Source organism: Anomaloglossus baeobatrachus, chromosome 2 (assembly GCF_048569485.1).
Source record: "Anomaloglossus baeobatrachus isolate aAnoBae1 chromosome 2, aAnoBae1.hap1, whole genome shotgun sequence".
Lineage (NCBI taxonomy): Eukaryota > Metazoa > Chordata > Amphibia > Anura > Aromobatidae > Anomaloglossus > Anomaloglossus baeobatrachus.
Window position 1 is genome coordinate 683143343 of NC_134354.1, and position 27444 is coordinate 683170786.

Sequence of the window (27444 nt, forward strand, 5' to 3'; positions counted from 1 at the left end):
ACGCAGCTGTGAATAAAGCTGTACTCAAACCATACTAATTTTACCCACAAAATGGTCCAGATTTTGAAATCTTCAGCCTGTCGATGCTTTCATTCTCCTTTTTACACTTTGCAATTATAGGGTAAAATCATTGGCAAATCCACGACAAAATGTACGTGCAGCACACATGGATTTTCATGTATTTTTGGTGCAGTTTTCAGTGTGGATTTATATGGCATTTGTCCTTATTATAAACCTTTGACAATCAGCTTCTTGAATTGAAGCCACTATGGGCTCCAGACCTCATATGCTCACACATGGCTCATATTCATGAGTTTTTTCAAAGGTTTACAAGTGCATATGGCTTGGACCCATGGCAGCAGTAGTAGGATGCCAAGATTTTAATAGGTAAGTTTATGGTGGAATCAAGTGTTTTATGCTTATTGCTTAAGAAACTGATCATTAAAAATATATGACGTATATCTTCATGTATCACTATGTTTTCCTCATTACAATAGGAGGTAGAATTTAAGGTGTTTTTCCATTTCTCCGTATAATAAAACTTTCTAGGTCAGCTGTGCGCGAGCTCCGAGAGGGGTTAGTTGTTTGAGCACATATGGGTGATTTGCTGAGCCAAGAGATTTGCACAGTGCATGTTTTGTCCTCTATCAATCTCCCGAATCTTGTTTATTTTTTGGCTTTTGACTTTCCATTTCTCCTTTCTCTTATTAAATGCTTTTTAATTTTTTTCTAAAAAGATACCAAAAGCGGTACAATAGCCCTTATGCCTCTAAGCGCATAGGGTGGACATTCCAGATGAAGATTTCTTGTGCTTTCAGGGCATCTCTTTAGCCATGAATATAGTTTTCTGTCTCGTGCAGAACTTCATTGCGCCTGACCCTGCCTGCCGCATTCTTACCATCATTACTCACTTTTATAGCAGTAATTGAGTTTTCCACCTGGAAAAATCTCTTTCACTCCCCACCTAAAACAGAATTTTGATTGGCTCTACTTTGTTACGAAGGTTTTCTATGTAAATCCTTTTCATTTTAGTTTTTTTTTACTCTCCAATGAATTAAGGTCCTATTTCTTATTTAGCCATAGCAAAGACCTGTGATATTTTCCCTTCTGTAGGAAATGTCCTTGGCCATAATATTGATGAAGACCTTCTGTTAATTGGATAGTTCTCCAATCAGCATGTTAGGACGATATGAAAGTGTTATCTAGATACTTTATTTACTAGAGCGATAGAGAAAAGATATCGTACAAAATCCCAATAAGACACCATATTGTTGTGTTATCTAGCAAAGTCTACAATGGCCAACGGCTGGGTGGTGAGGAAAGACTTCTTGGGGGAGGTTGGCCACTTGGTTGTTAATGGATATACGAAATATATGATATGAAATTATATCATTTACTATTCCATTTTCAGTTTGAGTTCTGCCATGTTCTCAAGATGCTGGTCCACCCATAAATAGTCCTCTCCAGCCTAGTCATGTGTCTCCTCACAACGATGCTATGTCACGCCTTGAGGATCAGTTGACCAACCACAGGACCTACACATCAATGGTTATATCTTTGTTCTCATCATTTAGTATACACAATTGGAGCTTAAAAAGTAACCGTCAGTTTAAGGGGTACTTTGCACGTTGCGACATCGCTACTGCGATATCGTCTGGGTCAAATCGAAAGTGACACACATCCGGCGCCGGTAACGACGTCGCAACGTGTAAAGCCTAGATGCGCCGATAAACGATCACAAAAGCGTCGTAAATCAATGATCTGTGTAGCGTCGGACATTTTCATAATGTCGCACCAATAGGAGATACGATGTTGTTCCTCGTTCCTGCGGCAGCACACATCGCTGTGTGTGAAGCCGCAGGAGCAAGGAACATCTCCTTACCTGCCTCCACCGGTTATGCGGAAGAAGGAGGTGGGCGGGATGTTTACATCCCGCTCATCTCCACCCCTCCGCTTCTATTGGATGGCTGCCGTGTGACGTCGCTGTGACGCTGCACGACCCGCCCCCTTAGGAAGGAGGCGGGTCGCCGTCCAGAGCGGCGTCACGTGGCAGGTAAGTTTGTGTGAAGCTGCCGTAGCGATAATGTTCGCTAAGGCAGCTATCACAAGATATCGCATCTGCGATGGGGGCGGGTACTATCGCGCTCGGCATCGCTAGCATCGGCTAGCAATGTCGTAGCGTGCAAAGTACCCCTAAGTTTCATTTCATAAATTAATAGTACACAATGAAATAGACCAAAATCATCCATCAAAGGTCACAGAATGGGGTCAAAGTATGGTGTAACAAAAGGCCTATGGTGTCAGTGTTTTGGGGAAAAAAACTGTTTGTGATGGAATTTTTTCGATATTTTAAATTTCAGTGATTGAAATATAAAAATCACATTACTTTTCAAACAATTTTACTTGCAGACCTGGGTTTTTATTTCATAAATCAATAGTACACATGAAAATAAGCAACTTTGTAACATCAATCATTATCAAAATCCTCAGTTCTAAGGTGAAAAAATTGTTTAAAAGAACAGAGAGTCCTCAGTGGTTGATACCTTTTAATGGCTAGTATCAACCACTGAGGACTCTCTGTTCTTTTAAACAATTTTTTCATCTCTACTGGCTAACACGGTGCAAAGATATATTTTACTTGTATCAGTTCTAAGGTAAAATCTTTGTTCAGTGAAGACTTTCCCATTAATGAGATATGAGATGGCAGTTGTTACTGATTACTGATGTATTTCTATACTTTCAATCATTTAACTCAATAAAAATGTAAAAAAATGCTATCATGTACAGTTTTTTCACAAACTCTGACTCCATAGGCTTTTTCTTGCACCATACTTTGACCCCTTTGGTTGATGGCTTTGGTGTCAATAGAACTTCCAAAGAGTGTGGTGGTGTCCACAGCAACCAATCAGAGTACAGCTTTCATTTTACCTCAGCAGTATAAGAACTGAAAGCTGCACTGTGATTGTTTTTTATGGGAAGAAAAGGCAGAGCTTCTTTTAGATGGAGTTCATAAGAGTGTGGTGCTTACTATGATTCCTTTCAATATTTAGTGGTTGTGGTAGATTCAGTTTCTGTTTCTAACAACATGAACAAAATGGCTACAAGGTGGTGTTGTAATTCATCCGACAACGTTTGGTACACTTGCAAGGTTTTTTTTAGTGAAGAAACAACAAAAGAACATTACAGACTTCATTAGAAAATAAATTGTATTATGGATATTTTGGTGTAAAACTACTGTAGGTGACACGTGGTGTGGTCTGTTTGTGTAAAAGATTTATGACAGTGGTCTAAAGAGAACAAAGAGAACTATTGTTTTGGCATGCCTACAATCTGGAACCGCAAAATTATAGTGATGAATGCTACTTTTGTACAACATGCAACATGGATGGATTCAACCCTAAAAATAAGAAGGAAATTAGATCCCTGGACCTCCCGTCAGTGATTTGCTCTGTGCCTCACGATCCATCACATCTGGAAAAACTTGAAGATACACCTGATTTAAAAAAAATTAGAACATAAAAAGCAGGATTCTGCTTTCACGCCAAAGAGCACCTTCTTCAGCACAAATCACATGTGCCGTAAATACTTTGTGCTTCCCAGCCATAGGTTGAGGAACACTACTGAGTGCATGCACCCCATGCACGTTGCCAGTAAACCTGTGCGACATGCGCAGGCCCTGGAGTGCGGAGACCGGAGCAGGAGCAGGGGATAGAGCAGGGCGGCTGTGGCAGGTGGAGGAAGCAGGACAGTGTAGGGTCGCAGGCGTTACAAATGCAAAAACTTGATCTAAACAATGGACGTATTATTTTCTGATAATACATCTTTAAAAGCTTCCAAGATCTGGATCTGAATGAGGATAATCTGCAATACCAGTCAGTGGAAATGGCTAGGAGAGTCTTTATTGAAATAAAAAGCACACCTTCTTTTCTAATCCTGGCCCGTTGAGTAATACGAGTTTGTATGTTCTACCTATTTTTGCATGGGTTTTCTCCAAGTTCTCCAGTTTACTCCCACACTCCAAAATCATACTGATAAGTCATTTAGATTATGAGCCCCGATTGGGACAGTGATAATAATGTCTACAAAACCCTACGGAATATGATAGCGCTATATAAGCAATGAATAATAATGATAATACAGCTCAATGATCCTGTATGGCGTTTCTTTAGACATAAGGCCATGTTTCTCGTGGTAGCTGGCATGCTGTATACATGGAAAATAAGATGAATCTCCTAACAAGACTTACTTTGATGTTGACTTCCTAACATTTCTTATTTTTACAAGTCAATTCCTCATTTAATTAAAATCTTATATTATTCCCTTGCTATGAAATGAGTTCTATTTTAGTCTGGAGTTAATGCTTCTTGGCTTTCCTTGTGCCATTTATTTTTGAAAAGTAGACGACTGCACCCTGACATTAGACAGATTCCGTATGATCCATTAGTTCTGAACTTTCTTTTGTCGTCATACAAATCTGGTTGTCTGCCCTATGTACCGTAAATGTCACGATGGAGGAGATGAGCTCAGCGAGAGGCATCGCTCAGTGTTAGGGTTGGATGCAGATTTAGGAAACCCATTCTGGTCACAGCACGCCCTCCCTATTTTTCACATCCACCCTTACACATTGAAGTCTCGCTGTGTGATTTCTTTTCAGACCTTGTCTTTGTGCCTTAACACATACTGGGAATCTATATATCAAATCATCCTGTTTGAAAACCAGAGCAAAAATAGCCAATATATCAAACAATAAAAGTGCTTTGAAAGCAGGTTTCTTCTTTTCGAAGCTGAGATGATGCTATTTTTACCAGAGTTTTGTAACCTGGAAAGTTTCCTTGGAGCAGGACAGCCCTAGCTTCTAATGCTGGAATAAATCACCGCTGTCAGTTTATTGTTTTTTTAGTGAGCACTGTAATACGTTGGCTCTTTACACCTAAATGGTCATGATGTTCATAGCATTTCCCAGCTCTCTGCTCGCTCACATGGTTCTGCTTATCAGGCTCTTACTTTTTGCTAGACTTTTGCACATATGGTAAAAGTCCATTTCTCTAACTGACAGACTGACCATGTCTGCTAAGTAGCAGGAGGCCTTATTATGCAATCATGGAGATAATGTTATTGCAGCTGCATGGATAATAGATACTGATAATGAATGCTTCAGTGCTGGGACTGGCAAACATCTTCTTCCACGTGGGAAAGTTCTGATATTACATATCAACATGGACAACCCATATCTATGCTCTGTAAAGACTGTCACTCCTCAATCTCCACTAAACATGAGGATTTTCACTGCTGAAACACCATTCAGTCTCTTCTCTGTTTAGGTTACATTCACACGACCGTTCAGTTTTTGCGGTCCACAAAAAACAATCCTGTTTTTTCACGGATGCATCCGTGTGGCATCCGTGTGACAACTGCATCCATCCCGTTCCGTTCCATATACGGTCCGTGTGTCATTCGTGTGAATTTCGCAAAAAACGGAAGGAGAGTTACATGCAGTCCAGGGTATCTGGCCAGAAGCTGGTCCCCATATAAAGTCTATGGGGAACAGAATCTGGGGCAAAGGGGTAGATGCAAGCGCTACATACTCACCAATCACAAGCCCAGCTTTCACACTGCTCCCGCCGCAGCTCTTTTGTCATTCCGAGCCGGCGGTTCATTAGGCTCATACATATTCACTCCTCCCGTCTGTGATTGGTTACAGTCAGATGCGCCCCCATGCTGAGTAACAGCTGTCTGACTGCAACCAATCACAGCCGTCGGTGAGCGGGTCTATATCGTACAGGTCAATAAATAAATAATTAAAAAAGACAGCATGTGGTCCCCCCAATTTTGATACCAGCCAAGATAAAGCCGCACAGCTGCTGGCTGGTATTCTCATGCTGAGTAGACCCACATCATTGGGAGCCCCCCCCAGCCTACAAATATCAGCCAGCTGACACTGCTGTGCGGGTAGCTGCTGACACTGCTGTGCGGGCAGCTGCTGACACTGCTGTGCGGGCAGCTGCTGACACTGCAGTGCGGGCATATGCTGACACTGCAGTGCAGGCAGATGCTGACACTGCAGTGCGGGCAGATGCTGTCACACTGCAGTGTGAGCTGGTGCGGGAGCGGGATACAGACTGCACGGGCACCCAACGGAAGTCACACGGAAGTGCTTCCATGCGGCTTACGGGAATTTTGCAGACCCATTGACTTATATTGAGTCATGGTCCGTTATTACGGAACAGAATATGACATGTTCCATAATAACGAAATGGACATACAGCATCTGTTTTTTTTTTGTAGGATCGGATGCTCACAGAAGTGCTTCCGTGTGCCATCCGATCCTACACAAAAAACATTGAAAAGATGGTCGTGTCAGTAGGTCCGCAAGAAAACAGGAACTGAACAGGACACACGGAAGGGTTGTCTGAATGACCCTCAATCTGGACTTAAGAGTCCCGTGGGCGGTCCTAATTAGTGACTGACAGCCTTTTTGAAAGATTGACACATATGCGTGTAATATTTTATATATTTGAAGCATTCCATCCTTACAATCCTTAGGTGGATCCATCCCTCCAACCTAAGCGAAGTCTGAAAATGATTATGCGCCAAATATCTAATGTGTTAGGTAACAATATAACCAAATTTAGGGTGTTGTTGTCATTATTTAGCTCTTTAAAGGGAATCAGATCGGGGAATGGCTGAGTCTAAATCCTGGCACTCCTTTGATTAACTGATTTAACAGTGGACCAGAATTGACATACGTAGCTGTGCTCATTGAGCACAAGTAATGGGAGAAAACTTGCAGTACCATTCATGGCCACTACACACTCTATGGAGCTGTGCTTTTTGCAGCACTTTGTGGTCTCTTCGATAAGCTAGCCTATAATGGAATATTGGATGCCCACCAATCCAATATTATCCTAACAAAACAAATACCCTGTTTCCCCGAAAATAAGACCTACCCCCAAAAATAAGCCCTAGTGTGATTTTTCAGGATTTTTGGAGTATGCTTGAAATATAAACCCTAGTCCAAAAACAAGTCCTAGTTACAATTAGTCGACATTAGGGGGAGTCAAACAACAAATTCTCAGGGCCCACTCTCTTAGGGACCCCCAGCATCTCTATTGATGATGTCACTAAAGGTGTCTTAACCATAGGAGCTTACGATGAAAAGGAGGCAGGGTGACATGTATGTGCAGTGTGTAACACAGAGTTTGGAGAGTTATGTTGATGTTCCAGAATGTGATCTGATTATATTTGAATAATTGCTAATTTTTTTTTGTTGAAGAATAAATGTTGATTGTTGGTCATGGGAAAAAAAATAAGACATCCCCTATAGTATGGGAGGAATAGAACTAGGTGATAGCACTTGGAAAAGAACTTGGGCATAATAGTGGATCCCAGATTCAACATGAGACAACAATGCGGAGCTGCAGCTAAAAAGGCCAACAAAATTCTGGGATGTATCAAGACAAGCATTGAATCTAGATCAAAAGATTTAATTATTCCCCTATATTCTGCCCTTTGCAGACCCCACCTGGAATACTGTGTACAGTTTTGGGCGCCCCAACTTAAGAAAGACATCGATATATTGGAGCAAGTCCAGAGAAGAGCTACTAAAATGGTAGAAGGTCTGCAAACCATGTCATATAAAGACCGGCTAAAAGAACTAGGGATCTTTAGTTTGAAAAAGAGAAGGCTGAGAGGAGACTTAATAGCGGTCTACAAATATCTGAAAGGTAGTCACAGTGCAGAGGGAATCACCCTATACTCATTAGCACAAGGAAGTACAAGAAGCAATGGGATGAAACTTAAAGGAAGGAGATTCAGATTAGACATTAGGAAAAACTTTCTGACAGTGAGGGCAGTCATGGAGTGGAACAGGCGACCACAGGAGGTGGTGAGGACAGTTAGGCTATGTGCGCACGTTGTGTACTAGCCCTGCAGAAATTTCTGCAGCGATCTGAAGAGCACACTTGCGCTTCAAATCGCTGCAGAAAATGTCCGTAGAGAAAAAACAAAAAAAGCCGATTCCATGCGCTCTGCCTGCAGCTCCTGCCATAGACAGAGCAGGAGCTGCCGGCAAAGCGCACGGAAGAAGTGACATGTCACTTCTTAGAACGCAGCGCTTCGGGCAGCAGCCGAAGCGCTGCGCTCTAAGACGCCACGTGCGCACGGCCCCTGCACAATCTCCATAGACTGTGCAGGGGACGCAGGACGCATGCAGTTACGCTGCGCTTTGTAGCTGCATGTATTTACGCAACGTGCGCACATAGCCTTAGAGAGTGGAACAGGTGACGACGGAGGTAGTGAGCTCTTCATCGATGGAAATCTTCAAGCGGAAACTGGATAAACAAATAGCTGGAATAATTTAGGAAAGCCTGCACTCACAGGGGGTTGGACCCGATGGCCCTTGAGGTCCCTTCCAACTCTATGGAACCATTCTATGATTCTATGAAAATAACCCAGTTCATCTGTCCATACAAAAAAATAATGTAAAACCCTGTCTTCTTTTTGGAGAAACACAGATATAAGAAACGCCGAACAATAAGGTCATAGAAATAGAAAAAAAAAAGACAACAATGCAAAATATCTTTTATTAAAAATTTAAGTACATAATGTATGTGGTGGCAAAAACAGGCACATACACAATACGTTAAAAACATAACACATATGTAACTGTTAAAATTCTGTCATATGTGACTGGACCAAAAGGTACTGGTTGTGTATAATTATCATATAATAAATGTAATCAAATATCTATAAATTCAGGTAAGTATATAGAGCATAATGTAAATAAGCCATTAGCTAGCAGTGATGTGCATGCATTATAGTATTATAGGTGTATGTATTTGTGCATGCAGTGGCCAAATTTAAATAAGCAAAAATGCTCTATAATACCGCCTGTATCAATGCATATATATATATATATATATATATATATATATAAAATCATGGATAATGACATCAGCCTAAGGGGTACCTCACACACAGCGAGATCGCTGCTGAGTCACGGTTTTTGTGACGCAGCAGTGACCTCATTAGCGATCTCGCTGTGTGTGACACTGAGCAGCGATCTGGCCCCTGCTGTGAGATCGCTGCTCGTTACACACAGCCCTGGTTCATTTTTTTATTGTTGCTCTCCCGCTGATAAGCACACATCGCTGTGTGTGACAGCGAGAGAGCAACAATCCTGAATGTGCAGGGAGCAGGAGCCGGCGTCTGACAGCCTGCGGTAAGCTGTAATCAAGGTAAACATTGGGTAACCAAGGTGGTTACCTGATATTTACCTTCGTTACCAGCCTCCGCAGCTCTCACGCTGCCAGTACCGGCTCCCTGCTCCCTGCACACGCTAAGCTAAGCGGTGTGCGCTGGTAACTAAGGTAAACATCGGGTAACCATACCCGATGTTTACCTTAGTTACCAGTGTCCGCAGCTTCCAGACGCCGGCTCCGTGCAAGCGTAGCGTCGCTTGCACGTTGCTGCTGGCTGGGGGCTGGTCACTGGTCGCTGGTGAGATCTGCCTGTTTGACAGCTCACCAGCGACCATGCAGCGACGCAGCAGCGATCCTGACCAGGTCAGATCGCTGGTGGGATCGCTGCTGCGTCGCTAAAGTGTGACGGTACCCTAACTCACCTTAACTGAGTATACAGTATGCCTATCAAATTATGGCAATAAATAATGTCTATTCATAGACATAACAATAGAACAATAAATAGGGCCTATTGTAAACAAAATGCATGAACACATTTACATATCAATGAGGACTATTTATAAGTCAATAATTCCCGAATGTTCCAAAGAATTATATCCTGCAGATTTAGGAGTTATTATGATCGCTGGGTGTTAAACACTTATACTAATTCCAGTTTATCATTGATGCATAAATCATCTGCATAATTGTCCTTACTGTGTCCTTTATTTATCCTAAGCATAGGTCATCAATATAAAAGTCGCCACCCAAAAAAACCTTTATATAGTCCTCATCCACATTGATCAGCTCAAAGGATGCCCCACTGTGTAGTTGATTGTCCTCAAATGAATTACACAACTCTTTCTTTATAAAACCTGTAAATTAGTGGGGGATTTTTATTTTTCAGAAATGGGCTTTAACCTATGGCAAAAAATGTACAATGTCAACTATTATCAGGTTATTGTAGGGTAAAGCAATACCCTATAGTATAAAAACTAGTTATACATTATTCTGTTGGGTTTAATTCATCACTTTCTTTGCCTCGAGCACTCAGTTTTGGCTTTTTCACTGGATCCATAAAAAACATACACACCCCATGATGTAGCCAACAGGCTTGAGACCAGATTTAGTTAGTCACATAGCAACAATAATAAACACAATCACTGTCTCTCTCTTCGTACAAAAACTGTCCTCAACACCATCGTAATGTCTTATTTAATTAGAGAAACGTATCTTGGGATCATTCTTCTTAGGAGTCGTCCACCAGCTTTCCACTGAACTCATTCATGTTAGTTATAAATCCTTTTCCTCACAGATTTAAAAAAAAAAAAAAAAAGACCAAATACATTTCTAAAATAAGGAGAATGTGGTGGCGGACGACAAATCCAGCTTCTTTATATTGTATTTCTCAGAATATTAAGGGCACTTTACACACTGCGATATCGGTGCCGGTATCGCTAGCAAGCGTAACCGCCCCCGTCGGTTGTGCGTCACGGGCATATCGCTGCCCGTGGCGCACAACATCGCTTACACTCGTGACACGGACTTACATTCCCTGCGACGTCGCTGTGGCCGGCGATCTGCCTCCTTTCTAAGGGTCGCTGGGTGGGTGATGAGAAACGGGTTCTATGCTGCGCTAAAAATCACAATTCCAGGAGATGTGATGGGATTCTTTCCTTCATTTTCACAAGTCAACGCGTTTCGAAGGCATCACCGCCTTCTTCATCAGGACAGCAGAAGTAGAAAGAAGCCGGCGATCTGCCTCCTTTCTAAGGGGGCAGTTCGTGCAGCATCACAGCGACGTCACACGGCAGCTGTCCAATAGCAGAGGAGGTGCGGAGATGAGCGGCTGGAACATGCCGCCCACCTCCTTCCTTCCTCATTGCCGGTGGACGCAGGTAAGGAGATGTTCGTCATTCCTGCGGTGTCACACATAGCGATGTGTGATGCCACAGAAACGAGGAACAACCAGCGGCATGCCCCACCAACGATATTATGAAAAGGAGCGACGTGTTAACGATCAACGATTTTTGACGTTTTTGCGATCGTTGATCGTCGCTCCTTGGTGTCACATGCTGCGATGTTGCTAACGACGCCGGATGTGCGTCACTAACGACGTGACCCTGACAATATATCGTTAGCGATGTCGCAGCGTGTAAAGCACCCTTTACAGATAGAAGAACAAAGAACTATGTAGGGACAAAACAGATCACTTGAGTGAAATTGGCAGCTGATTTCACACCAGGCTTCTATAAATTTACCCTACAAGCCTTCATCTTGGTTTCTTCAAATTACCTTACTGGAACAAATTCTCATTTTTTGTGCACCCATGTGATATGATTCTACACAATTAATGAGTTATTGATATGGTAATGCACGGTATGTGCTTTGTCAGTGGCCTAATACATTTAAAAATATTTGGTCCAGGAGAGATCCTTTGTTAATGAGAAACTACCTACCTAGTCTCAAAGATGTGCCGAAAGGGGTTAGGTGTGATTTTTTTGGGGGGGTTATATGGATAAGAACTTAGTGGCAGGGAGTTGCTAACTACCTACCTGTTCTGCCCTGCGACAATCTGTTCCAGCTCAGGTGACAATTCTCTAGCTTTATTTGACCTCTCGTTAACAGAACAACTCTTTCACTTCTGGTCTGCTCTGTGAATGAGAGATCACACCCGATGTCATGTTGATTGACAGCCAGCTCAGCCTAATGCAGCGGGGACACAGCTGTCAATGACCATGATGTCGGCAGTGTCGCCAGACAGGCTTGCTAGTGTTGACAGTCAAGAACAGAAGAGAAGAAGCTGCTCTATGTGACAACACTGGAATCGGGAGCATTGCCAGCTATAGTGGTCCATTGAGCCAGAACAGGTCGTCGCAGAGCAGAACAGCTAAATATTTAGCATCCTCATGCCAGTGAGTTCTTGGCCTCTTAGCTGAAACAAACAGAGTCCCAGATAACTTTAGAAATTTTGTCCATATTAACAATTTGTTTGTCAGTTTGTTACAATTAATTTTTTTCTACCCATTTTAAGACGACGTTGACTTGTGTCTTCTCTATATTAGATCAACAAGGGATGGACAACACTGACTTACTCCCTGCAGAGAGTCCAGAGAACATGGTCACACATGAAAATAATGAGTATTCACATCCCTCATCTGAGGCAGCCATTGATGACACAAAATCTCCTTCTTCCACTACTCCTGGAAATGGTGGAACAAGTGCAAATAGTACGGAGAATGATGATGACAGAACCAAGAAGTTACTGTATTGTGCTCTCTGCAAAGTATCTGTAAACTCCACTTCACAACTGGAGGCCCATAACAAAGGTTAGAACCTGAAAGCAGGAGACATGATGGTCACAGGCAATGTAGTCCTCAGTATGAATAAACACCTGCTTCTTTATATCTATTGAATGCCAATATATTTTATATTATTTGTGGTATTAGGTACAAAGCACAAAACTATCCTTGAAGCTCGAAGTGGTCTTGGTCCAATAAAGGCTTATCCACGACTTGGAGGGCTGACAAATGGGTCAACTGGACCTCTTGACGCAAATACCCAGGAAAGAACTTTTCACTGTGAGATCTGTAACGTCAGAGTCACCTCTGAAGGGCAGCTCAAGCAGGTAAATATATGTATCATGCTTTGTACTATATACTAGCCAAAGTGATCTTAAAAAATCTTTAAGGATGTGCACTTCCATGTGTAAGGTTCATTTACATGCACTGGCCGAAGGCACTAAAGGACCTTTGATCAGTAAGCCCGTACTGATTGATGATTGTTTAAAGTTTGTTTACATAGGTAAGACCTCAGTGAATGATGCACAATGAGTGATCTATAATAGTGGTTAACACTAACATGTTTCTGACGACCTTGCGCCCTTATTCATAGCATCAAGATTTATAGTGACATCATTGCTACGAATAAGGGCGCAAGGTCGCCAGAAACGCATCAGTGTTAATCATTTTTGTGTTTAGTTTTAAATGGACTAAATACATTCAGTTTTTTAATTACCGGCTGAGAATCTAGTCGATCTGCCAATAGTGGGGAATCCTGACAATGTGCCTCTTGTACACTGTCAGAATTTGCCAATCTACAGTCATGAAGAGTAGCTAGAGAAATGTAGCTGAAGCCTGATAAACTCCTGTGATCATCATCACAGACAGAATCGGACTGGCTACCGGAGGAACCGTCAGTAATACCAAACCTGGCTGTGGTTATCTGCATTGAGCTCCGGAGCTCTCACCTGAGCTCCGGAGTGCAGCCAAGCCTGTCCGCAGCTGTCATGAACTGAACCGCAATCGTTGGGGAATCAGTCGGCACTCACGGTTCAGCCTTGCAAACCCTGAGTCCAGTCCAGGCTGCACTCCAGAGCTCAGGTGAGAGCTCCGGAGCTCAGGTGAGAGCTCCAGCGCTCAATGCAGGTAACCGCAACAAGGCTTGGTATTACTGATGGTTCCTCCGCTAGCCAGTCCGTCACTGATCACAGATAATTTTTTTCTCTGTGTTTATGTAGAAGGATGTTGCTAGTTTTTTCAAAAGTTTACAATTTGTACAGAGCAGGGGCGGGCCTACCATTTGTGTAACATGTGCAGCCGCACAGGGGCCCAAGATGTGAGGGGCCAACTAACACCTCCAAAGCAGGTGGAATTGTTCTTCAGGAGGAGTTGTTGGGCTACAAAGGACCCATATATTGTTATTACATAGGGGCCCTCTACAGTATTGTCTGTGTTCAATCCTGTTGTAGGGTGAGGTAGATGGAGTGGAAGAAGTAATAAAAGCTATCAAGCTTGTAGAAAGAAGCAGTAATTAGGAAATTAGTTGTATCTCTAATGCAGAGGTCCCCAACCTTTTTTGACCTTTAGAGCCACATTCAACTTTGACAGAGGGTCTCGAGCCACATCCAGCTCCCACTCCCTTACAGTAGTGACAGAGCCCCCATTATTACATCAGTTATATTGGTAGATTTCCAGATGAAGAAGTGGGGTGACATTTCGAAACGCGTAGAATAAAACCACCATCATTCAACTTTCCTGGATTTATGTCATATCTTCAGCAGTGCAGAAACAGTTCCACATCTACTTTGTTCTTGATCAGCCCCCATTAATTTCATAAAGTCAACCAAAGCTTTTCCACAGAAATCACAATGAGGCAGTATACCAAGATCCAGGGGTTCCTACCTTACCCCTATTCAGATCTGCTGTTGTATGCAGGGCTACTCACAAAAGTCACCATCTGGAGACCTGCTCCTCATAACTGTTTGCTAGAACTGATGCTAATGCACCAAGTTAGAAGACAACCACGAGACATACATTACGGGCCAGTAAGCCACATGTGGCTCCCGAGCCATAGGTTGGGGACCCCTGCTCTAATGTATCCTATACTATATCAATAGCAACAACATCCTGAAATCAAGTTAGGAAGGAGAAGTCTGCAACACAAACTGCTGAGCTTGGTAAGGAAAGGCGCAAAGATCACTTACACTTGAAATACACACTGCAAAAGTCAGAATAATTTCAATATTCCTTTCAGTTTTGCCTTTAATTAATACAGACTAGATGAAAGCCAGATAAATAGTAATAGAGTTTTGTTTGTTATAAGTAGTTGGATTTTTATAGAAATTGTGAAATAAAGATGTTCTCATCTGGAAGCAATATGTTGGAGTGACATGTTTACAGTATTTAGTTATTGGAACTTGTTAAATTTAGAAAGGAGATCTTTGATTGTGAATCCATAGAAAACAATTCTAAACATTTACATAACAGATATTCTGTAAAAGACTAGTTTACTGTATAAAAATAAACCATTTTGTATTTCTGTCTCAGCACATCTCAAGTCGTAGACATCGTGATGGGGTGTCAGGGAAACCCAACCCTCTACTGAGTAGGCACAAGAAGCAGCAAACTCTGCAGGAGCTTACGGTATGTTTTTGGAAAATTTACCAAGTGAAGATACTTTGGTAGCATTTAGAAAATCTTACAACATTTTTGATTTAAACACCAAAATCACAATTAAAAATTGGGAATGTTCAACCAGCAGAATATGAACCACCACCAACATATGCAATCGCATATAACAATTAAATTTTATTAAATATAAAATCGTTTAAAATCACAAACATATACAAGATGTCTCCAAAAAACAGAACCCCTCAAAAGGGTAGATGTTATATTATGTTGGGAACACCAAATCAAACAATCCCTCGTATAATATAGATATCAGCCTTAGGTAATAATGGGAGCAATTTAATTAAACCTGATATAAATAATTAAACAAGGTACACAAAATACCAACACAAGTGTGCTGCTGAAGTAACTAAACATTATAGATAAGCATTAAGAATCCCATAGTCATGTATGGTATACCTATAAGGGGGTCAGTAGACAAAACGTAATGGTGTCCCACGCACCCAACGCACGTTTTGCACTTGCGGCGCTTTTTCCAGGAGGCAATAACATTTTTGATTTGCTAATTTGTTCTAATTTGACCAGGAAATTTGATTTGCATTCAAGTTATTCAATACAAATCAAATGTTTATTACTATTTTCTTGGGCCTCTCCAGATCAGAGCACGTAATAAACCTGGTGTAAAAGAAAACTTTCCTTGCCACTGACGTAGGCTACTGGCACCAAGTAGGCTTCAGACAGCTTCGTGTCTTTTTCCAGGATTTTGATTTACTAGTTAGGATTTGGGCGATGTGCGTCATAATCTCATGACGCACATTGTTGTGATATCTGGGTGAAGATTACTGAAGAAAACACAAGGATATACAGTGCACCAGGGCTCTGGCACTGGAACAATTGAACTTGTATTTGTGATTTTTAATTACTGCTTTCTACAATTCAGCAAAATGGTTGTCACTATTGATTTGTACAAAGTGAATCGCGAAAAAATCAGATTCAAGAGAATTTAAACAAATTTGCTTTCAAACAGATGTGCTCATCTACACTTAGCAGTCCTTCTGAATAACCCCCTTTTGGAAATTAATTTACTAGTCTATTCAGCTAATTAAGAATTATGGTATTTTAATCTAGCAGACAAGTAATAAATGCTATAGGGAGAATGGCAGACTGGGAGAGATAGGACTCACCAAATTATTCTGACTGATCACAACAAGGAATATACCCATCGATTTAGTTTTGACTTAGTTGTGATCCCATTTGAAAGAAAGTGGGAAATGACTCCGTAAAGGTTAAAAAAAAAACAGGCACTGTTGAAATTTTTGCAATGGTATTAAGGTTCCTTGTCACTTCACCAGCGGTACATACTGAATTACCGTATTTTTTGTTTTATAAGACGCACCCCAAATTTAGAGGAGGAAAATAGGAAAACATATTTTTAATGTTATTATGAGGTTCCATTTTATAATCCTAGTGTGTCTTAATTCTAATGCTCACCAGGGGGAGCGGCGATAGTGGAGTGGTCAGGAAGGTCACAGGAAGCAGGGTAGGCGATGTTGCGAGCTCAGAGGAGGGGGTGTCATGGCTCAGGAGGGTCAGCAATACTGCCGGCTAGGGGTTGTAGCGGCGGGCACCATTGAATTCCCCGGATATGGCTTACTGGGACGATGGTGGTGGAGCAGGGTCAAAGGCGGCAGTGTCTCAGGACACGTTCAGGGATGTCGTGGCAGGTTCCATTTATCTGCGGGCAGGCGGGCTGCAGAGGTGTCACAGGACGCAGTGTCTCGGCAGCAGGTGCATTGAGCTGACTGCTGGCTCCATTGAATTGTCCGCAGTTGACAAGATGGACTTCAAGAAAATGGCCTCGGAGACGGAGCGTGCACAGATAGGACTCTGCGGTCATTTTCTTAAAGTCCATCATGTCATTCTGTGCACGAGCCACCTCTGCAGCCATTTTTTTGAAGTTCATTGTATCAACCTCGGACAATTCAATGGAGCCAACAGTCAGCTCAATGCACCTGCCGCCGAGACACCACGTCCTTTGACACCCTCGCAGCCTGCCTGCTGATCAATGCTGCCCGCCCGCAGATCAATGCCATCCACCGCAACACCCCCGAACGCATCCGGTGACCCTGTCTCCTATGACCCCGCTCCACCACCGCCACCCCGGTAAGCCACATCAGTTTTGTAAGATGGACTGCCATTTTACTCTCAGTTTTGGGGAAAAAAAGTGTGTCTTACAAAGCAAAAAATATCTGAAAAAAGATTTAATGTTCTTTGCCTGACTGTCCTGAGGAAGGGAGCAAAGTCTCCCGAAACGCATTGACCAGTGCACAAATAAAGCTACATTAATCCTCAAAGCTTCATGATCTGGTAGTCATTGGCGTGGCTTGGAAATACCCTGCTCTACCACTCTCCGTTAAAAGCAAAAAATATGGTAGTTCACAAGTTGTGAACCCAAGCCCACTGAAAGATACTTTGATATTCTTTTGACTTAAACAGGTTGTCAACTACTTTTACATTGATGGCCTATCCTTAGGACAGGTCATTAATGTCTAATCAGCCGGGGTACAACACCTCGCACTACTGCCGAGCAGCTGTTCTTGGGGCCACTGGCAGCTCAAGAACTGAACATTTCTGGCTGCCAGTTCCCACCGCCAGCACAGAAAACAGCAGGGTGTCAAACCCAGGCTGGTCAGACATTGATGATTTATCCTAAGGATAGGCCATCAATATAAAAGTAGTGGACAACCTCTTTAATCCAATCCTGTTTGTGACAACCATCAATGACAGCCTTTGCTCTTAGAAGCTGTCACCTGCTTTCTATAAACACTGAATGAAATATACATTGGCATCACTAACTAGTGTTCTAGGCCACCTTACCCTCTTATTACTGCCTTCTATAAAGCCAGTTTCACACATGTGCGGTTTCCATATTTGGTCCTTGTCCCAGATTTTGCAATCCATGTGTCATCCATTTATTTTTTTAATTTTTCTCATATTGATTAAAAAAAACTACTCTGCTCATGAACCAACAAGGTCAGATAGGTCATATATAGGAATACATGGTATTTTAGACATGCAAAAGTAGGACAACTAATAATAAGCTATTTTTTTGTCTTTAGAACCATGTCAACTTTGTAAGGTTTGATAGCAGCACTATATAGGTTATCTGATGGGTAATCTGTGCTCATATGAGCACAATGGCAGTTCTTATGTCATTTTCTTGATGTTTTAGTACGTTAAGATTCCTTGAGTTTTAATATGTGAAGAGGTTGAAGTGAATAATTAATCAAACATGTCAATATCATCAATAACCAATCCTACTTTTGTGGCTGCAATAAATGGAAGTCTTTTTGATGGTCAAAGTTAATAGATAGATACATCTGTTCAAAAGAAGTAATATTTATGTGTCCCTTTTTGTTTCTTGTTCTCTTTATAGACAAGTCTGGTCTTCTCTAAGGACTTTTCAAAGACATTATCTGCAGGTCTTCTCCCCAGTCCTCTGGCGGTTGCAATGGCTGCTGCTGCTGTGTCCTCTCCATTGGGTCTACGTCCTGCTGCCAACCCTCCACTTCTACAGGCTCCCCCATTGACACACCACTTACTGCGACCGGCTCCAGGACCCATCAGAACTGCACATGGGACAATACTTTTCTCCCCTTATTGAGAAGAAGCTGTCTACCTTCACAATATAACACTAATCCACTGGAACTTGAACCTGCACTGACAAAACTATGGCAGGATTTAACCAGCTGCCTCTTGCTCAGTATCTTCCCGTCTCTCAGAAATATATAGAAACTGGAATATTCTGCAAACTCATGGTCAATTCTTTCCCAGGACACGAGCAGCAAAAGAGCCTTTGTGAATTTCTGAAGGGTATTACTGACTAAGTTACGATCTGAGCACAGTGAATAAACCCACCATTAGAAAGAGACAGGTGGCTCAGGGTCTATATTAGGTGATTTGGGATAAATGGACGCACAGCTGGGAATAGCAATAGTTTTGGCATTTTTTTCGGTCTTTAGTGGATCAACCTAAATAACTCAGTGGACTGTGACTGAGAGGAAACACTGGGTGTCATATAAAACTATTTCTGAAGTGTATGAGGGGTATATTGATGCTGCTGTGTTTAAAAAAGCTCTTTCTTTTGCAAAAAGGAAGAAGAAAGTCAGTAATGACATCTGACCGTCCATGTGCTTTTTTAACTGCCTAATCTATTCATACACTTATAGTTTAAGTTTAGAATTTTCCAGTTAGATGGGGTGTTTTTTTCCAATAACTTCAGGGAAGAGCATATGTTCTTGATTTACAGTCACAATGTCACATTATGTTTTCAGTACTTAGATGAATTTTACATCACTGGGAAAAAACGTCATCTATATACTGTAACTGTACAATGTTAGTGAGATTTTCCTATGCAGTTTCCACTTGGACCACAGGGTGTCTACACTGAAGAAATTAGCCATAAATTTGTATTTGTCCAACTCTGACATTCTCAGTGTTGCGGTCTTTCTACATCAGAAATAGATACAAGTGCATCTCAATAAATTAGAATATCATCAAAAAGTTCTTTTATCTTAATAATTCAATACAAAAAGAAATGCATATATTATATAGAGTCATTACAAGCAGAGTGCTCTATTTCAAGTGTTTATTTCTATTGTTGATGATTATGGCTTACAGCCAATGAATATTTAAAAGTCATTATCTTAGAAAATTAGAATAATTACCACAAAACACCTGCAAAGGCTTCCTAAGCATTTAAAATGGTCACTTAGTCTGGTTCAGTAGGCTACACAATCATGGGGAAGACTGCTGACTTGACAGATGTCCAACAGGCAGTTATTGACACACTCCACAAGGAGAGTAAGCCACAAAAGGTCATTGCTAAAGAAGCTGGCTGTTACCAGAGTACTGTATCCAAGCGTATTAATGGAAAGTTGAGTGGAAGGAAAAAGTGTGGTAGTAAAAGGTGCACAAGCAACCGGGATAACCGCAGCCTTGATAGGATTGTTAAGAAAAGGCCATTAAAAAATTTGGGGGAGATTCACAAGGAGTGGACTGCTGCTGGAGTCAGTGCTTCAAGAGCCATTGTATCCCTTGTGTCAAGCCACCCATGACCAATAGACAACGTCAGAAACATCTTACCTGGGCCAAAGAGAAAAAGAATTGGACTATTGTTCAGTGGTCCAAGGTGTTGTTTTCAAATGAAAGTAAATTTTACATGTAATTTGGAAATCAAGGTCCCATTGTCTGGAGGAAGAGTGGAGAGGCCACAATCCAAACTGCCTGAGGTCTAGTGTGAAGCTTCCACAATCAGTGATGGTTTGGGGAGGCAAATCATCTGCTGGTGTAGGTCCACTGTGTTTCATCAAGACCAAAGTGCAGCCGTCTACCAGGAAATTTTAGAGCACTCCATGATTCCCTCTGCTAACAAGCTTTTTGGAGATGGAAATTTCATTTTCCAGCAGGACTTGGCATCTGTCCACACTGCCAAATGTACCAATACCTGGTTTAATAACCACAGTGTCACTGTGCTTGATTGGCCAGCAAACTCACCTGACCTAAACCTCATAGAGAATATATGGGGTATTGTCAAGAGGAAAATGAGACACCAGACCCAATAATGCAGATGAGCTGAAGGCTGCTATCAAAGTAACCTGGGCTTCCATAACACCTCAGCAGTGCCACAGGCTGATCGCCTCCATGCTACGCTGCATTAAAGCAGCAATTCATGCAAAAGGAGCCGTGACCAAGTACTGAGTGCATTTACTGTACAGACTTTTCAGTAAGCGCCAACATTTCTGAGTTTCATTTTTTTTTTCAGCAGGTCTTATATAATATTCTAATTTTCTGAGATAATGACTTTTGGGTTATCATTGGCTGTAAGCCATAATCATCAACATTAACAGAAATAAACACTTGAAATAGATCAGTGTGTAATGTCTCTATATAATATATGTGTTTCCCTTTTTGTATTGAATTGCTGAAATTAATTAACTTTTTGATGATATCTTAATTTACTGAGATGCACTAGTAGGTAACATGTTCTCGTACAGCTACACTGGAATGACAAGCGTAGCTCGTTAGCCTTTAATTGGCCAGGGATGCTGGAGCAATTTTTTCTCCACCAGCTGAAGAGCCACATGTTGCCTAAACTTGCTTTGAACTGTAGATTTTTTTCTTCTCTATTTCTTTGTGCCCCATACGGGGACAAGTTATATCTAGAGCAATTTCTTTATAAAAAGATACTTTTGTTGTTTCTTCATTAACTACAACAAAAGCAACAAAAATAACACATTTGTCAAATGGGTTAAACCCATTGTAGTTTGGAGGTGTGTCCAAATAGGATACCTTCACTAAACTAGAACAGGTCCTTTAAGGCTATGTTTACACATTTTTCCCCCACAGTCAAGGTATACATTGGGATGTTCTCCCAAAATATATGCCAAATCAGCACATTGTACTGTGTCCAACATATGGACATATCGCAAAAAGTGTAATTTTGGCGTACACAGAGGATATAGCACAAAAATGAATATATATATATATATACATATATATATATATATATATATATATATATACACACTGCTCAAAAAAAAATAAAGGAAACACTTAAACAGCACAATTGGTATTTTAGTGTCCACTTTATTTTTTGTAGCAGTATGTATGTATATATATATATATATATATATATATATACATACATACACACACACACACACACACAACAATTTGCTTTAGGCAGCTAGGGCCATCTTAACTCAAAACTGTTAAAGCAACATTTATTGCTGTTATTAATAAATGCCTTAAAAACTTTAGCCAAGGGGGGAGACTATTTATAGATCATTACTGTCTCATGTGGATTGTCAGGCCACGGACCTAAGTTACCTATATTATCCCTTTGGTAAACTCTCCCTAATACAACTAATGAAAATCATCGCTGCCAGCCTCCCCAACATGTTTCACCATGTCTGGCTTCATCAGGGGACTGAGGCATTACAGTTGCCTAAGGCAAATTGTGTGTAATGCAATCACCTCTACGATAACCAGGGAGCAGTAAAGGTATATTGTTTGACATATATATATATATATATATATATATATATATATATATATATATGCGTCGGACTGGCTACCAGAGGAACTGCAGTAATACCAGTTCTGGCCGCGGTTAACTGCACTGAACTTCGGAGCTCTCAGCTGAGCTCCGGAGTGCAGCCTGGACTGTCCGCAGTTGAATGCAGGTAACAGCAGCCAGTACTGGTATTACCAGAAACCGCCGGTAATACCAGTCCTAGCCACGGTTACCTGTATTAAACTCCGGAGCTGTCACCTGAGCTGAGCAGAGTTCAGCTCAGCCTGTCCGCAGCTGTCATGAACTGAACTGGAATAGCCGGGGAATCAGTCGGCGCTCACAATTCAGTATTGGAAACCCGCGGCTCAGTCCAGGCTCCACTCCGAAGCTCAGGTGAGAGCTCCAGAATTAGTGCAGGTAACCGCGGACAGGACTGGTATTACTGCAGTTCCAACGGTATCCAGTACGACGCTGTATATATTTATACATGTGTATACACACACACACACACACATATATGCTATATCTTCAGTTTGTATAAGTCTAGGTAATGGGTTTGGTTTGTATTCAGAATCATTTCCCAGTGTATACACTGAATGTAGGGAAAGACTAAAAGGAGTCTTAGTATTTGGGCAGGAATGAAACAATATCGTGATATAAAAAGTGGTATAGCACTTTCTCAGAGTCAGAAAAGCATCGGACCATAACTCCCTCATCTTACCTTTGCAAATGACCCTTACAGTAGAACAAGAACCCTGCCTTATGTTTTAGATGGTAGACGAGAGCAAGGACCCTTGTGTTTCTGCCCCGTGTACACGCTTCTAGAACGAGGTACATTAACCACTTTTGAAACTACTTGCACAAACTGTTTGTCGTCTACGAAAGAGGCTTGTGTACTTTGACAATCGTTTTATTTATTTGATAGATGAATTCTTCCTAAAGACTATGCAATTGTTTATGTGCTACATATACCGTCTATTTTTTTGTCTCGTTACATTTATGTACTCCACCTCCCAGCTGCTTGTGCAAGTGAATATAAGCAGCAGGAAATGTGGAACCATGGCATTAGTCTTAAAAAAAACCTTCTAAATGACATGTATAATAAGCAAGCATGCATTTATAAGCTGCTCGTAAGCAATTAGCATTAAACAGACTGACGTAGCAATAATATAGGGACAAGAGGAAGCCATTGGATGACCATTGACGTGCAGTCATTAAGAAGCCAAAGAGCTCACAATTACAAAAGCATCATACAATCCTAGCAACCCTGGAAAATGTATACAAATAAAATAGCTGTCTTAATAAATTCTAAGTAGTTTACTTGTGTTCAGCTTTTCGTTTTGTTTCAATGAGAAGCTCTCACATGCTTTCCAAAAGTTTATCTGTACATGTATTCACCCATCCAGCTTGCATGTAATCACTCATTGTAACCCACTATTCGGTGATGAATTTAGTATAATAGTGAAGACACTTTACAGATTTGAAATCACTTGAGAGGACGTTTTTCAGTCATCAGTAGTGATTTGTGCCCTAAGACTGTAGCCACAATGGCCTTCTTTTGTGCAAACCTCTTTACCTACCATTGTTTGTCCTCAAAGTTAAAGCCAGTAGTTATTGTTAAGTAAAACCCTTGGAAATATAGAACATTTTATTAAATAAACCCAACTTGGGTAAGTAGTATTTTTTCAGTGATCGTCCCTTAGCTCTATGACAGTAGTCCTCTGTAGTGGATCTTCTGCAGCTCTTGCCCCATAATTGTAGGAGAGCTGTATCACTTCCAAACACTTACCCGCCATTAGTCAGTACCTGCATGGGCGCGACTATAGTTGGTGCTAGGCGCTAGAGCTTAGGGGTCCCCAAAAGGTCCTTTTGGTCCTTATGAGAAGACCAATACTATTAAAGATCCATGATATTTGGGCTTACTGTTGGAGATTTTGCCTTGTGGTCAACAATCTTCATGTTATCCCATTTATGATTATTGACTCTAGTTGGGTCCATTTTACAAAGTGTTACATTCTGTATTCAGTTTTAATATTAATTTATGATCACGTTATTATTGGTGTAATTTACAGCTTGTGTGTACAGTGCAAAAATATACACATCATTTTTCGTATGGTATCCTTTTTGGGGGAATATATTGGATCCCATTTCTAGGTAGAAAGACAGATACAAGCATGTCTGATACAAGTCTTTTCAATGGCAACACCACCTCCTAGAAACGTTTACATACAAGGAGATGAGTGTAGTCTCATTTCCATACAGGTCATATGGTGCTCTTCTTTTTGTTTTGAGTAGGCGTCTACCCATATAACCTATATAAGATCATATTCACTACAGATCACTTAAAGGAAACCTGTCAGGTGCAATATGCACCCAGAACCATGAGCAGTTCTGGGTGCATATTGCTAATCTCTGCCTAATGGTCCCTGTATACATTAGCATAGATAAAGAGATCTTAAGATAAAAGATCTTTAGAACTAGTTTTTCTAATGCTAATGAGCACAGGGACTAGTCCCAAGAGTGTTATATCCCCTGATTAGTTTGTCCTCTTAAGCTGGGTTTACACGCTGCAGCATCGCAAAGGACATCGCTGTAACGTCACCGGTTTGGTGACGCAATAGCGATCTCCATAAGTCTCTGCTAAGTCTCTGGTGAGCGTTCAACCCGGCAAACCTGGCCAACAACTTACCAGCGATCCGGACCTGCAGAGCGACCTAGCTGGTTGTTGGGGACGTTGATAAGCAGCCTTTTGAAAGGGAAGTCGCTGAAAAGGATTCACACACTGAAACTTCATGCTGCACAGCGGGAAACAAAGGACCTAGGAATGGTCCTGAACGACTTGTAGTGATCAGCAACTTCCAGCAACTTCACAGCAGGGGCCAGGTCGCTGATAGGTTTCACACACTGCAACATCGCAAACAACATCGCTATTGCGTCACAAAACCAGTGACGTTACAGCGATGTCGTTTGAGATGTTGCAGTGTGTAAACCCAGCTTTAGGGGTGCTTCACACACAGCGAGATCGCTGCTGAGATCGCTGCTGAGTCACGGTTTTTGTGACGCAGCAGTGACCTCATTAGCGATCTCGCTGTGTGTGACACTGAGCAGCGATCTAGCCCCTGCTATGAGATCGCTGCTCGTTACACACAGCCCTGGTTCATTTTTTTATTGTTGCTCTCCCGCTGTGATGCACAGATCGCTGTGTGTGACAGCGAGAGAGCGACGAAATGAAGCGAGCAGAGAGCAGGAGCCGGCGTCTGGCAGCTGCGGTAAGCTGTAACCAGGGTAAACATCGGGTAACCAAGGTGGTTACCCGATATTTACCTTCGTTACCAGCCCCCTGCCGCTCTCACGCTGCCGACTCCTGCTCTCTGCACATGTAGCTGCAGTACACATTGGGTTAATTAACCCGATGTGTACTGTAGCTAGGAGTGCAGGGAGCCAGCGCTAAGCAGTGTGCGCGGCTCCCTGCTCTCTGCACATGTAGCTGCAGTACACATCGGGTAATTAACCCGATGTGTACTGTAGCTAGGAGAGCAGGGAGCCAGCGCTAAGCAGTGTGCGCGGGTCCCTGCTCTCTGCACATGTAGCGACGCTATGATCGCTGCTGCGTCGCTGTGTTTGACAGCTAAGCAGCGATCATAACAGCGACATACAAGGTCGCTGTTACGTCACAGAAAATGGTGACGTAACAGCGACGTCGCTGTCGCTATGTCTGAACCCAGCCTTAGCATGGTAGTACACCCACAGGGGTGTGCTAACATGCTATCCAATGCAGCATCACTCTTGGTGCTGCATGTACCTGTGTCCGCAGTGAATGCTGTTCTGAATACCGGGCACTTCCAGTCATGCGCAGTAGACCTGTCTGAAGCTGGGACGCATACACCCGGCATCATACTGCAAATGACCAGAAGTGCCCGACATTCAGAAGCACGGTCACAGCGAACAAAGGTACGCATATCACCGCTGGTGAAGCTAAATTGAATAGCATGTTAATACACCCCTGTAGGCGTACTACCATGCTAGGAGGGGGGGGCTAGTCAGAGCATATAGCGTCTTTGGGACTAGTACCCGCGCTCATTAGCATAAGATAAAAGATCTAGGCTAGTGTATACAGGGACAGTTAGGCAGGGATTAGCAATATACACCCAGAGCTGCCCATGGTTCTGGGTGCATATTGCACCTGACAGGTTTCCTTTAATGTCTTGTCTAATTGTTGAAATCATCGATTTCCATATTTTTGCATGAAACATCAAGGGCAATAAAGTAACATTTACCCAGACCTGGTTTGCACTGTGTTTAGCGGTTGTAAATAACCCCTAATGAACGTCCTTGACCCGGTCATATGTAATTTAGCACTTCACTTCTGGAATCATCCAGGGCATGTTATATACATGTATTGCTCTTGGCAGCATGGAGAGTAGAGATGCTTGTCAATTCACATTTTTTGCATATGGGCACACACTGTTTTCATTGATGTCCTTAGGAAGCTGTTGTGTGGGGCAGAAGCAAAAAACCATTTCCGTGGTGTGCATCCTGTCCAAAAGATGATCGAATCAGTATTAAGCAACCCTCCTAGAGATCCACGAAGCTTCTTACCCGACAGAAGCGGACATTGCAATAATATATCTGTGCTGGCTAGCACAAGGAGGCTCTCGGGATCTTGTCTATTTTAAGTAATAATAGGGCAACTCTTACAATTGATGACCAGTTGCTCACGGCTATGACCTCTTGGCAAGCTGCACCCATGGCTACTGTTTTGTGCCACACTCCAGGCTCCTGGCGTCTCAGGCATCTTACTGACAAACCTAAATAAAACATGTCTTCCTTTTTGTATACAAACCTTGTCTTGTTCCCTTCTTATAAGACATAACGTAACCACGGCAGCAGCTGTTGCTATAATATTAGGCAGTGTTTTGTTGCTATGGTGGACACCTTACTGTTTAGGCCAAGTTTGTAGAGTAAGAAGCCCCCAGTGACGAAAAGGGTCTATTGCTGAGAGTATTTGGAAACGAGCCCAATCATATTAAATTTTTATGATCTGTGAGGTCACTCCGTCCTCTCTCCATAATCCAGTACCTGGTGCACTCATCTATTTCTCGTGCAGTTTTGTAGAGAAATCTGCAGTGCATTCGTAGTAATTAAATGAAGTCTTACAATTTATTCTCAGTACAGATCTGCTCAGGGTTAAGATTATAGTTTTCAGGCTTCAATGTCAGGATAATCCCTTCTGGCAGTGCACGCCTTCTTATTGTGCTATTTGCAGCCAAATTTTCAC

General features: G+C 42.0%; 1 protein-coding gene across 5 annotated transcripts in view; it reads left to right on the forward strand.

Annotated features, from left to right (window-relative positions):
- The window catches only part of ZNF385A (zinc finger protein 385A), a 307656-nt gene extending 283129 nt beyond the window's left edge, over positions 1-24527 (forward strand). For all 5 annotated transcript variants that reach the window (XM_075337178.1, XM_075337179.1, XM_075337177.1 and 2 more), the window contains 4 exons: positions 12245-12508; positions 12629-12807; positions 15008-15103; positions 18525-24527. In XM_075337178.1, coding sequence (XP_075193293.1) covers positions 12245-12508; positions 12629-12807; positions 15008-15103; positions 18525-18752 — 767 coding nt within the window. In that variant the 3' untranslated portion in view covers positions 18753-24527. The remainder of the gene's footprint in view (positions 1-12244; positions 12509-12628; positions 12808-15007; positions 15104-18524) is intronic.
- Positions 24528-27444: the final 2917 nt, after the last annotated feature.